The sequence below is a fragment of the Hylobates moloch genome, unplaced genomic scaffold, assembly GCF_009828535.3.
Source record: "Hylobates moloch isolate HMO894 unplaced genomic scaffold, HMol_V3 SCAFFOLD_14, whole genome shotgun sequence".
NCBI classification, from domain to species: Eukaryota; Metazoa; Chordata; class Mammalia; order Primates; family Hylobatidae; genus Hylobates; species Hylobates moloch.
The window spans coordinates 63,344,949-63,358,621 of NW_026652289.1; the positions used below are offsets into that span (position 1 = coordinate 63,344,949).

Here is a 13,673-nt window from a genome sequence, read left to right on the forward strand (position 1 = left end):
CCTAAGTGTAAAACAGATGAAAGCTGAGCTGCTCCAACTGAATGAGATGAAAGAAGAATGGTTGAATTATATGACCTATTCACTCTAGGTCTAAGATATACTTCTCTGTGTAAGAGAGTTACATGTCCCCTATACTGTGCTCCTTTTCATGTAATCTTTTTTCCATGATCCTGCTAATTGGGAAAATAATAACATTTATTTGGAGCATGTACTGTGGTCCAGACTTTGTTCTAAGAGCTTTATGTAAATTAATTAATTTAATCTTCATATCAACCTCACAAGGTAGCCTTTTATTCTCATTTACAAATGGGATACTGCAGTGGAATGAGATTGGATGATTTGCCCAAAGTCAGACAGTACATACATGATGGACCCCAGATTTGAACTCAGTGCATTCAGCTCCAGAGTTTACCACTGTACTCCAGCCACCTTTCCAAATAAACTGAATCATTTTGCTTTGTACCTATGAAAAGATAGCTTTCTGTGATAATTTTGCCTTTTATATTTGTCTAGAGCTAGCCAACATGGAAGAAGATGCCAGATCAGCTGGAGTCGCTACCTTTGTTCTCCAAGAAGAATTTGATAGATATTCTGGCTATTGGTGGTGTCCAAAAGCTGAAACAAGTAAGGGGGTTCAAAATAATACATTATGGGTCAATTAAAGTATTTTAAGATTCAACTGTCATTTAAGTACACAGATTCTAAATCTTGGATAATAGATTCGAAAGTGGATAATAGATTCCAAAGTGATGATGATTGATTCATGCCAGTAGTTATTTAAAATATGTAGATTAGGCTGGGCGCAGTGGCTAACACCTGTAATCCCAGCGCTTTGGGAGGCCAAGGCAGGCGGATTACCTGAGGTCAGGAGTTCGAGACCAGCCTGGCTAACATGATGAAACCCCGTTTCTAATAAACATACAAAAAATTAGCCAGGCATGGTGGCATGTGCCTGTAATCCCAGCTACTCGGGAGGCTGAAGCAGGAGAATCGCTTGAACCCAGGAGACAGAGGTTACAGTGAGCCAGGATCACACTATTGCACTCCAGCTTGGGCAATGAGAGCAAAACTCTGTCTCAAAAATATGTAGATTATGGCCGGGTGTGGTGGCTCACACCTGTAATCCCAGCACTTTGGAAGGCCGAGGCGGGTGGATCACGAGGTCAGGAGATCGAGACCATCCTGGCTAACACAGTGAAACCCCGTCTCTACTAAAAAAAAAAAAAAAATTAGCCGGGTGTGGTGGGGGGTGCCTGTAGTCCCAGCTACTCAGGAGGCCGAGGCAAAAGAATGATGTGAACCTGGGAGGCGGAGCTTGCAGTGAGCTGAGATCACGCCACTGCACTCCAGCCTGGGCGACACAGCGAGACTCCGTCTCAAAAAAAAGAAAAAAAGTAGATTATATTTCATCATAATGAAGTCTAGTAAAAACCATTGTATTGTGGTTTAATGCCTCTGGCCCCTCAATTCTCTTTACCAGTTTTTCTCCTAGAGGCTGGTCTTGGTAATGCTGGCAGCATTGGTGGCAAAATAAAAAATACCACACCTTGGCCTGGCACGGTGACTCACGCATGTAATCCCAGCACTTTGGGAGGCCAAGGCGGGTGAATCATGAGGTCAGGAGATCGAGACCATTCTGGCCAACATGGTGAAATCCCATCTCTACTAAAATACAAAAAATTAGCTGGGTGTGGTGGTGTGCACCTGTAGTCCCAGCTACTCGGGAGGCTGAGGCAGAAGAATCAATTGAACCCGGGAGATGGAGATTGCAGTGAGCTGAGATCGCGCCACTGCGCTCCAGCCTGGCAGCAGAGCGAGACTCCGTCTCGAAAACAAACAAAAAACCACACCTTAATGTGTTGCTATAAAAATGTGTGATTGACTAGAGAGTCTGTTAAACAGATGACCAAATCAGTGTATGAATGGATAGGATAAAAGGGAACAAATTCCTGCCATTCTTGGGGCAAATTCACAAGTATCTCACTCTTTGAGAAGAAGCTCACTAAAGCATGGCTTTCAAACTTTTTGACCATGATCCAGTTAGAAGTGTACTTATATTGTGGCCTAATACATATACTGTATAGATAAAACTGAAAACAAATTTCAAGAAGCAATACTTATTCTTATGTGTAATGCTCCCTGATACTGTTATGTTGTTTTGTTTTTGTTTTGGGGTTTTTTTTTTTTTTTTTTTGAGGCGGAGTCTCTGTTGCACAGGCTGGAGTGCAGTGGTGCAATCTCAGCTCACTGCAAAGTCCGCCTCCCGGGCTCAAGCAGTCCTCTCACCTCAGCCTCCCAAGTACCTGGGACTACAGGCACAAGCCACTACACCCAGCTAATTTTTGTATTTTTTTTGTAGAGATGGAGTATTGCCATGTTGCCCAGGATGTGGTTTGTGTGTTGTATTTTTTAAAATACTGATTATGACCGTTAACAGATTTCATGACCTACTCATGGTTTGGAGCTAGCAGTCTGAACGCTTCTCTAAGAGACCCTGAAAAATACTTCTAAGCCATGTCTTGGATTTGGACATTTTATTTTAAGATGTGAAATGTTTTGTTGTATTTGTTAGAAGATGATTTTGACATAAATACAGAAACTATTCAAAACAACTGAACTGTATTTAAGTAGTATTTATGTTTTTAATAGGAAATATTATAAATGTAATTAAATATTTCATTTTTCAACAAAGAATGCATTTTACGGTATGCAAGAACAAACTCCTACAAAAATGTTTTTCCCTGTTTTAAAAATATGTATACATATCATCTCCAGTTGTTTTCCCTCCAAAAGAAGTGGCTTAACAATAACTCACCTTGCTACTACAAAGACTAGTGATATTTTCCTACAAAAAAGGCAGCATATTTTATACATAAGTTATTCACTATAAGAAATCGGATACTAGAAGGAATGGTTGGTTATGACTACTCTCTGGAATAATTCTTCTAAATTTTCAATATCTAAATTTCTTTTAAGCTCCCAGTGGTGGTAAAATTCTTAGAATTCTATATGAAGAAAATGATGAATCTGAGGTGGAAATTATTCATGTTACATCCCCTATGTTGGAAACAAGGAGGGCAGATTCATTCCGTTACCCTAAAACAGGTACTGTACTCCATTGGCATTTATATTCACTCATTTCCTCTTTCCAAATAAGATTCTTTCTGTAGTCATCCAAAGGTGTAGCCAACAACATTGGTCATTTCTAGCCTTATTTATGATGGGTTGTTCACTAAGTATCACAAAAATAGATTTTGAATTAAAGGGTGATCCTTTTTGATTCTTTTCAAAGGTAGGGATGTCTACACAATTGGTTTCCTTGAGGAATGAATTAGAGGATATCTTTGTGCCGGGCGTGGTAGCTCACGTCTGTAATCCCAGTGCTTTGGGAAGCTGAGGTGGGTGGATCAGTTGAGGTCAGGAGTTTGAGACCAGCCTGACCAACATGGTGAAACCCTATCTTTACTAAAAATACAAAATTAGCCAGGCATGGTGGTGCATGCCTGTAATCCCAGCTACTTGGGAGGCTGACGCAAGATAATCACTTGAACCCAAGAGGCAGAGGTTGTAGTGAGCTGAGATCATGCCATTGCACTCCAGCCTAGGCAACAAGAGTGAAACTCTGTCTCAAAAAAAAAAAGAAGAAGGTGTCTTTGCTAGCAAATAAAGATTTTTAAGTGATATTTTTCATAATAAATGATTTTTTTTCCATTTTGCTTCTTACAGCATTTCAATTGTAAAAATAATACATAATTTCACTTTTCACTTTATTTCATTCTTGCTCTTTTCAGTCCCCCTTTTTTTTTTATTTTAAATTTTATTTCAATAGTTTTTGAGGAACAGGTGGTTTTCGGTTACATGGATAAGTTCTTTAGTGGTGATTTCTGAGATTTTGGTGCACCCGTCACCCGAGCAGTGTACACTGTACCCAATGTGTAGTCTTTTATTCCTCACACCAACCACCCTTCCTCTGGAGTCCCCAAAGTCCATTGTATCATTCTTATGCCTTTGTGTCCTCATAGCTTAGCTCCCACTTATCAGTGAGAACATGATACTTGGTTTTCCATTCTTGAGTTACTTCACTTAGAATAATGGTCTCCAGGTCCATCTAGGTTGCTGTGAATGCCTTTATGTTGTTCCTTTTTATGGTTGAGTAGTATTACATATTGTATATATACTACATTTTTTTAATCCACTTGTTGGTTGATGGGCAAGCACCTCATTTTTATTTTACTTTTTTAAGACAGTGTCTTGCTGTGTCATCCAGGCTGGAATGCAGTGGTGTGATCTTGGCTCACTGCAACTTCTGCCTTCTGGGCTCAAGTGATTATCCTCCCTTAGCCTCCTGAGTAGCTGGGATTACAAGTTCCTACCACCACGCCCGATGATTTTTGTATTTTTAGTAGAGATGGTGTTTCACCATGTTGGCCAGGCTGGTCTTGAACTCCTGACCTCAAGGGATCCACCCACCTTGGCCTCCCGAAGTGCTGGGATTACAGGTATGAGCTGCCTCACCTGGCCGAACCTCTTGTTTTTTGATATTCAAAAAGCATGAATTTGAGATGGGGCTCTGAGATTCTTGTGCAGTAAAGCCCTGACCATCTACATTATTCTTTTTCATTTTTTTCTTGAGATAGTCTCTCTGTTGCCAAGGCTGGAATGCGGTGGTGTGATCTTGGCTTACTATACCTCCACCTCCTGGGCTCAGGCCATTTTCCCACCTCAGCCTCCTGAGTAGCTCGACCAGCCTGGTGCGGCTAATTTTTGTTTTTTTTTGTTTTTGTTTTTGTTTTTTGCTCTGTCACCCAGGCTGGAGTGCAATGGCACGATCTCGGGTCACTACAACCTCTGTCTCCCAGGTTCAAGCAATTCTCCTGCCTCAGCTTCCCGAGTAGCTGGGATTACAGGCGCCCGCCACCACGCCTGGCTAATTTTTGTATTTTTAGTAGAGACAGGGTTTCACCATGTTGGCCAGGCTGGTCTCGAACTCCTGACCTTGTGATCTGCCTGCCTTGGCCTCCCAAAGTGCTGGGGTTACAGGCGTGAGCCACTGCGCCTGGCTGTTTTTTGTGTGTTGTTTGTTTGTTTTTTGTTTTGAGACAGAGTCTTGCTCTGTCGCCCAGGCTGGAATGCAGTGGTGCGATCTCAGCTCACTTCAACCTCCGCCTCCCGAGTTCAAGCAATTCTCCTGCCTCAGCCCCCTGAGTAGCTGGGATTACAGGCGCGTGCCACCATACCTGGCTAATTTTTGTATTTTTAGTAGAGATGGGGGTTTCACCATGTTGGTCAGTCTGGTCTCGAACTCCTGACCTCAGGTGATCCACCTGCCCCGGCCTCCCAAAGTGCTGGGATTACAGGTGTGAACCACTGCACCCTGCCTAATTTTTATATTTTTTGTACAGATGGGATTTTACCATGTTGACCAGGCTGGTCTTGAATTCCTGAGCTCAAGTGATCTGCCTGCCTTGGCCTCGCAAAGTGCTGGGATTACAGGCGTGAGACACCGTGCCTGGCACGTACATTACTCTTGACTTAACTAAAGTGTAAAGAGAATTGATCTGGCAAAATTAATTTGAGTAATTTTGGATAAGCATTACTATTCATTTATGTCTCTTTCTTTTTTTTTTTTTTTTTGAGATTGAGTCTCGCTCTTGTTACCCAGGCTGGAGGGCAGTGGCGCGATGTCAGCTCACTGCAGCCTCCACCTCCCAGGTTCAAGTGATTCTCCTGCCTCAGCCTCCCAAGTAGCTGGGATTATAGGTGCACACCACCACGCCCAGCTAATTTTTGTATTTTTAGTAGAGACGGAGTTTCACCATGTTAGCCAGGGTGGTCTCAAAACTCCTGACCTCAGGTGATCCACCTGCCTCAACCTGCCAAAGTGCTGGAATTACAGGCATGAGCCACTGCACCCGACCTATACGTCATTCTTGACTTAACTAAAGTGTAAAGAGGATTGATCTGGCAAAATTAATTTGAGTAATTTTGGATAAACATTACTATCATTTATGTCTCTTTCTAAAGGTACAGCAAATCCTAAAGTCACTTTTAAGATGTCAGAAATAATGATTGATGCTGAAGGAAGGGTAAGTATAAAATGCTGAGTTGACCTTCTGCGTCAATTTGACTAATCTATTCAGCCCAGTAGGGTTCTTTGATACACTTTTTTATTTTTGGACTTATTGAACTTGCTGAGATATCTGTGGATCATGATTTTAGATTGACCTAACTTTTTACTTGTAAATCATCCTACTGGTTCATAAGATGGGAATATGGGGATATGCATATTAACCACTCCTTTCCAATAGTTTTTCTGTTTGCCTTTATTCTCCAGATTAATGTTAAAAGAAAAAAAAGGTAGTTATTGACTGGTTACCTTCTGTGTTGGGTAGATGTCTGTGGTGCATTAAATATCCCACAGTTAATTTGTACTACTGCTTTCCATTTCGACAGCCAAATGCTTATAAGCTGCATGCACACAAGACTAGGTAAAAACCAATCTTCTCTTCTAGACTTGTATTTATTTTTTTTTAGTTGAAGAGTGGAGGTTTAACAGGCAAAAGAGAGAGAAAAGAGAATAGCTTTCTCTCCTGCAGAGAGAGAGAGGCTCCCGAGTCAGTCTTCCTCTTCTAGACTTTTCTAAAAACAGCTTTACTGAGATATATAACTCACATGTAATATGATTTATTTATTTAAACTTTAAAATTCAGTGGCTGTTGGTATATTCACAGAGTTTTGCAACCATCACCACAGGCAGTTTTAGAACATTGTTATTACCTCAGAAAGATCCCTATACTCCTGAGTCATCATCCCCCAACCTCTTCATATCCCCCAGCACTAGGCAACCTTTTTTTTCTTGAGACAGAGTCTCGCACTGTCACCCGGGCTGGAGTGCAATGGCGTGATCTCGGCTCACTTCAACCTCCACCTTCTGGGTTCACATGATTCTCCTGCCTCAGCCTCCCGAGTAGGCGCACCACCACACCCAGCTAATTTTTTGTATTTTTAGTAGAGATGGGGTTTCACTATGTTGACTAGACTGGTCTCAAACTCCTGACCTCATGATCTGCCCACCTCGGCCTTCCAAAGTGCTGGGATTACAACTATGAGCCACCGTGCCCAGCCTAGACAACCATTAATCTACTTTCTATCTCTATAAATTTGCCTATTCTGGACATTTCATATAAGTGGAATCATACAATATGTAGTTTGGTCTCCTTGACGTAGATTGTTTTCAAGGTCCATCCATGTTGTACCATGTATCAATACTTCATTTATTTTTAATTGATGAATAATACCTTTATATGGATATACCATATTGTATTTATCAGGTGATGAACATTTTGATTGTTTCCATTTTATGACTATTATGAATAATGCTGCCATGAGTATGTGTGTATAAGTTTTTGTGTGGGCTTATGTTTTCATTTCTCTGGAGTATATACCTACGAGTAGAATTGTTGAGTCATTTGATGACTATTTTTTTAACCTTTTGTGGAACCGCTAAAGTGTTTTTCCAAAGTGGCTGCACTATTTTATTTTATTTTATTTTATTTTTTGAAGAAAGGTCTCCAGCGTACCTAATATGGTAAAACCCCATCTCTACTAAAAATACAAAAAAGAGAAAGGTCTCACTTTGTCACCCAGCCTGGAGTACAGTGACACAATCACAGCTCAACCCAGCCTCAACTTCTCAGGCTCAAGTGATCCTCCTGCCTCCACCTTCTAAGTAGCTGGGACCACAGGCACACACCACCATGCCCCGCTAATTTTATTTTTTGTAGCAACAGGATTTCCCTGTGTTGCCCAGGCTGGTCTTGCACTCCTGGGCCCAAGTGATCCTCTCACTTCGGGCCTCCCAAAGTGCCGGGATTACAGGTGTGAGCCACCACACTCAGCATGCACGATTTTATATTCCCACCAGCAGTGTATGAGATTTCCAGTTTCTCCACATTATCACCAATACTTCTTGTTGTCCATTATATTTACTATAGCCATCCTATTGTGTTTTTTTATTTTTGTATTTTACTTATTTATTTTTTTGAGATGGAGTCTTGCTCTGTCGCCCAGGCTGGAGTGCAGTGGTGTGATCTCGTCTCACTGCAAGCTCCGTCTCCCGGGTTCATGCCATTCTCCTGCCTCAGTCTCCAGAGTAGCTGGGACTACAGGTGCCCGCCAAAACGCCTGGCTAATTTTTTTATATTTTTAGTAGAGACAGGGTTTCACCGTGTTAACCAGGATGGTCTCGATCTCCTGACCTTGTGATTCGCCCACCTCGGCCTCCCAAAGTGCTGGGATTACAGGTGTGAGCCACTGCACCTGGCCCCTATTGTGTTTTAAGTGGTATCTCATTGTGGTTTTGATTGACATTTCTCTGATGGCCAACGATGTTGGGAATCATTTTCTGTGTTTTTTTAGCCATGTATATATTTTCTTTGGAGGACTGACTATTCAGATCCTTTGCACAGTTTTTAAAAATTATTTATTTTTAAAATTGTGTTTACTAGACTTTTAAAAGAAAAAAGTTTGCCTATCCAGGACTATTTCTTTAGTATATTACACAAATGGGCCAAGCACGGTGGCTTGCACCTGTAATCCCAACTATTTGGCAGACAGGCACATCACTTCAGGTCAGGAGTTCAAGACCAGCCTGGCCAACATGGTGAAACCCCGTCTCTACTAAAATACAAAAATTAGCTGGGCGCAGTGGTATATACCCGGAATCCCAGCTACTCAGGAGGCTAAGGCAGGAGAATCACTTAAACCCGGGTGGCAGAGGTTGCAGTGAGTCGAGATGGCGCCACTGCACTACAGCCTGGGCGACAGAGTGAGACTCCAGTGTCTCAAGGATCACTTGAGCCCAGGAGTTTGAGACTAGCCTGGGCAACATAGGGAGACTCCATCTCTACAAAAAAATTTAAAAATTAATATTTTATTTAATTTCATTACAAGCACACACCTTACCTGTAGTCTCAGCTACTCAGGAGGATATGAGGCAGGAGGATCACTTGAGCCTGGGAAATTGCGAAGGCAGTAAGCTGTGATCAAGCCACTGCATTCCAGCCAGGACAACAGAATGAGACCTTGTCTCAAAAGAAAAAAATATATATAGCCGGGCGCGGTGTCTCACGCTTGTAATCCCAGCACTTTGGGAGGCCGAGGCGGGCGGATCACGAGGTCAGGAGATGGAGACCATGGTGAAACCCTGTCTCTACTAAAAATACAAAAAATTAGCCAGGCGTGGTGGCGGGCGCCTGTAGTCCCAGCTACTCGGAGAGGCTGAGGCAGGAGAATGGCGTGAACCCGGGAGGCGGAGGTTGCAGTGAGCCGAGATTGTGCCACTGCACTCCAGCCTGGGGGACAGAGCGAGACTCCGTCTCAAAAAAAAAAAAAAATATATATATATATATACACACACATACATATATATGTATAAATAAAATATAATTAGTGTAGATATATATATATTTCTAGGTGAAATATAGGGAACTAGGGACTATTATTTTTCTGGATACTCGAGTCTAAGGTGATTAAAACTTGATTTTACTAGTTATTATCAAGTGTTCTGTTAGTATCAACTCAAAGAAATAGATTTTTAGGCTGTGTTAAAAGTGCTTATAACTTTTCTAGGCACAAAAAGTAAGTACCAGTACAGGTAACCCAGAATTTACTCCTCGTTTTGCTATATCCTTTGTGCCTTTTTAATACCTAACTCTGGAAAAATTTTCTGCTTTTTGGATAAATTGTTAAAGTAGACTAGCAAGCTAATTATTTATCTGAATCTTCTATAACTAGATTCTTTCTTTTCTTTTTTAATAGATCATAGATGTCATAGATAAGGAACTAATTCAACCTTTTGAGATTCTATTTGAAGGAGTTGAATATATTGCCAGAGCTGGATGGACTCCTGAGGGAAAATAGTGCGTATGTTAAATTGTTACTTCTTTATAACTAATTTAGGATCCAGAGCTTTGGAATATTTGTGCTGTTAGGTTTGTCTTGTAGTTGGAGCTGCCTTCACATGTAAATTTGCAGTACAGTTATTACTACACAAGGCATTTTTCTTGAATTAAGTGGATTTGTGCATTTGTAATCCTATAGGCATAGGTGCACTGCAGTTTAGTTCAGTCTTTATACTCAGCCAGTTATGGTTCACAGTGTTATTTGTGATTAAATCATATGGCTTTAAGGCTCACGGATAAATGTGTATTTTTAAAATTGTATAATTATAGAGCTTTGTATGAGGATGATTACAAATAAATGGTTTCTGTGTCTAATGTAGACAACAGGAGTTTCACAAGACTGGCATTTGTTGACATTGATACTAAAGGGAGAAAACTTTTTTTTTTGAGTTAGGGTCTCAATCTGTCACCTAGGCTTGAGTGCAGTGGTGCAATCATGGCTCACTGCAGCCTCAACCTCTCCAGCTAAAGCTATCCTCCTGAGTAGCTGGGACTACGGGGACATGCCACCATGTCCAGCTAATTTTTTTTATTTTTTGTAGAGACAAGGTCTCACTGTGTTGCCAGGTTGGTCTCAAACTCCTGGGCTCAAATGATCCTCTTGTCTCACCCTCCCAAAGTGCTGAGATTACAGGTGTGAACCACTGCACTTGGCAGAACTTTTGTTTATATAGACAGCATCTCTCTCTGTGTTGCCCAGACTGTAGTGCAGTGGCATGATCGTAGCTTACTGTAAGCTCAAAACCCTGGCCTCAAGCAGCCCTCTCACCTTGACCTCCCAAAGTGCTGGGATTATAGACATGAGCCATCATGCCAGCCTATAGGGATAAAACACTTTCACAGGCCAACTATGGTTTTGGAAATTTCAAGAAAGCCACTTTTTATAAATTCTATTCAAGCTTAAAGTGTATTTTTAATTAACTATTTGTAAGTGATAATTTAATATACACTGAAGCAGTTCTTTCATGGTGATTACAGATATAATTGATAGATGCCAAAGGAGATAATAGGGGAATCTTTTTCTGATAGCTTGCTTTATTTCCGGTTCTTCTCTTTTATTTATTTAAATAGTGCTTGGTCCATCCTACTAGATCGCTCCCAAACTCGCCTGCAGATAGTGTTGATCTCACCTGAATTATTTATCCCAGTAGAAGATGATGTTATGGAAAGGCAGAGACTCATTGAGTCAGTGCCTGACTCTGTGACGCCACTAATTATCTATGAAGAAACAACAGACATCTGGATAAATGTATGCATTTTTTCCTGTACTTGTTTAAATATTTTCTCAGAATGCTAATGAAGTTATATAGCAAACTATCAAAATGCATTTTTTTTTTAAGTTTAAAGGGACCGTGTTATTTCTTTAGTATGAGCATTTCCAATTGGAGTGATGGTTCCAGAATGGAATGGTTTGTATTGATAGAAAGTAGATGCCATTGAAATGACATCTCCTTGGCTTCAGATTTGTTCCTGGAGATAATAGATATTAAATACACAGCCTCATCAGTGCTTCTGAGAGGACTTCATGAGTCTGGTCTAGAAAAGACTTTCTCTTTTATGTTGGCAAACTGTACCAAAATATACCAATTCTTAATTGAATTTTGACTTTTCCAATTTAGCAGACAAATTTAAATAAGATACAAAATAAATAAAGCCATCTCACTTCCTAGCTGAATATAAGCTTCATATGATTCACCTATGAACACCTGCTTTCCCCTGAACTATTAGAAAAATTCTTTTTGGAAAACAAAAATAAAAAAAAATTACCTCATCTTTCTGTAACAAGATTTATATTATTAAACAAACCTTGTGCCATGTTTCAAGGATTATAGAGATGTTGAGTAAGAAAAAACTTTTGGTCATATTTTTCTTTTTTACTCCATTTGAAAACATTTACTTCTCAGTGGAAGAAGTCTTTGACTAAAGTAAAATAAATCTGAAAGCCCCAAGCAAAATTTATTACTGTAAATATAGCATTCCTTTGGCATTGATGGTTATTTATATTTCAAAGTATATTTATCAAGTAATTTTTCCTGTAGCCTAACTGAATTATGTAGTATTTTCATAATGTGTATAGTAAATTTAGCTATTCATTTTACAGATCCATGACATCTTTCATGTTTTTCCCCAAAGTCACGAAGAGGAAATTGAGTTTATTTTTGCCTCTGAATGCAAAACAGGTTTCCGTCATTTATACAAAATTACATCTATTTTAAAGGAAAGCAAATATAAACGATCCAGTGGTGGGCTGCCTGCTCCAAGTAAGAAATCCATTTTATTTTAAAAAAAGAAAAAATGTTAGAAGCAGAAGGTGGGAGGGACAGGGGAATGTATCTTTTGCATGCTTTATAAGCATCAATACTTGCTTCATTAAACTTAATATGTAAGTTAAACTAAAACAGAAATACATGTATGTGTAAAAAACACAGGACAAAGTTCTTAATGGATTGACACGTATTATAAAGTATTAATAGTGAATAATCTCTAAGTAGCAGGATTACTGATTTTTACTTTTTACTTTTGCCTTGACTGCAATTTTTAATTTGTTTAAAGTGAGCCCATTAAAAAAAAAACTGTTTTTGGCTGGATGCAGTGGCTCACACCTATAATCCCAGCACTTTGGGAGGCCAAGGCAGGCAGATCACCTGAGGTCAGGAGTTTGAGACCAGCCTGGGCAACATGGCAAAACACCATCTCTACTAAAAATACAAAAATGAACCGGGCGTGGTGGTGTGCACCTGTAGTCCCAGCTTACTCGGGAAGCTGAGGCAGGAAAATCACTTGAACCCAGGAGGCGGAGGTTGCAGTGAGCCAAGATCACGCCACCGCACTCCAGTCTGGCAACAGAGCAAGACTCCGTCTCAAAAGAAAAAAAAAAAAGACAACACTATTTTTTTAAATGTTATGTAATTATTAGATATTTTTACACACTAGGTGTTTCTTATATCTGCATCTACACTGGAGTTAATTTATAGTTAGGTCTTTGGATTGATATAATTATGTTGCCCAAAGTAAAATTAAATATTATATTAGCTGAAGTTAATTTTTCTTTAAAAAGTGGTTTTCCTTAAGTGGTGGTTTTCCTTCTGGAAAATATAATATGGAATGGATGCATAAGCCTAGAAAAAGTGAATGGGTACATAGAACACTTTTCCTTGGTTTTCCTAAAACCGAGTTTACAGTTCTCAACTTTAATAATATAGTTTGTTTTAGAATAGGAAGCACTTTATGGTAAGTTATGTTGTATGCTTAACTGCCGTTTGTAACTTAACAGATTTGGCATGGTCCTTTTTAATAATTGTGGAAAAAGGCCAGGTGCAGTGGCTCACGCCTGTAATCCCAGCACTTTGGGAGGCCGAGGCGGGTGGATCATAAAGTCATGATATCAAGACCATCCTGGCTAACACAGTGAAACCCCGTCTCTACTAAAAATACAAAAAAAAATTAGCCAGGCGTGGTGGCGGGCGCCTGTAGTCCCAGCTACTCGGGAGGCTGAGGCAGGAGAGTGGCGTGAACCCAGGAGGCAGAGCTTGCAGTGAGCTGAGATCGCGCCACTACACTCCAGTGTGGGTGACAGCAGGAGACTCTGTCTCAGAAAAAAAAAAAAAAAAAAGGGTATAATTTAGTGACATTGAGTATGTTTATATATATACACGTGTATATGTACATATATACACATATACATATATACACATATATGTACACATATAT

General features: G+C 40.1%; 1 protein-coding gene across 2 annotated transcripts in view; it reads left to right on the forward strand.

The window, feature by feature from the left end:
* The first annotated feature begins 541 nt into the window (after window positions 1-541).
* Window positions 542-13,673, forward strand: part of LOC116481582 (dipeptidyl peptidase 8) — a 48,718-nt gene continuing 35,586 nt past the window's right edge. The window contains exons 1-5 of one of the 2 annotated variants that reach the window (XM_058427628.1): window positions 542-624; window positions 6,025-6,086; window positions 9,820-9,920; window positions 11,034-11,211; window positions 12,064-12,223. In XM_058427628.1, the coding sequence (XP_058283611.1) occupies window positions 6,054-6,086; window positions 9,820-9,920; window positions 11,034-11,211; window positions 12,064-12,223 (472 nt within the window). In that variant the 5' untranslated portion in view covers window positions 542-624; window positions 6,025-6,053. Of the gene's footprint in view, window positions 625-6,024; window positions 6,087-9,819; window positions 9,925-11,033; window positions 11,212-12,063; window positions 12,224-13,673 lie in introns of those variants that run through there. The other variant, XM_058427629.1, reaches the window with a different exon arrangement.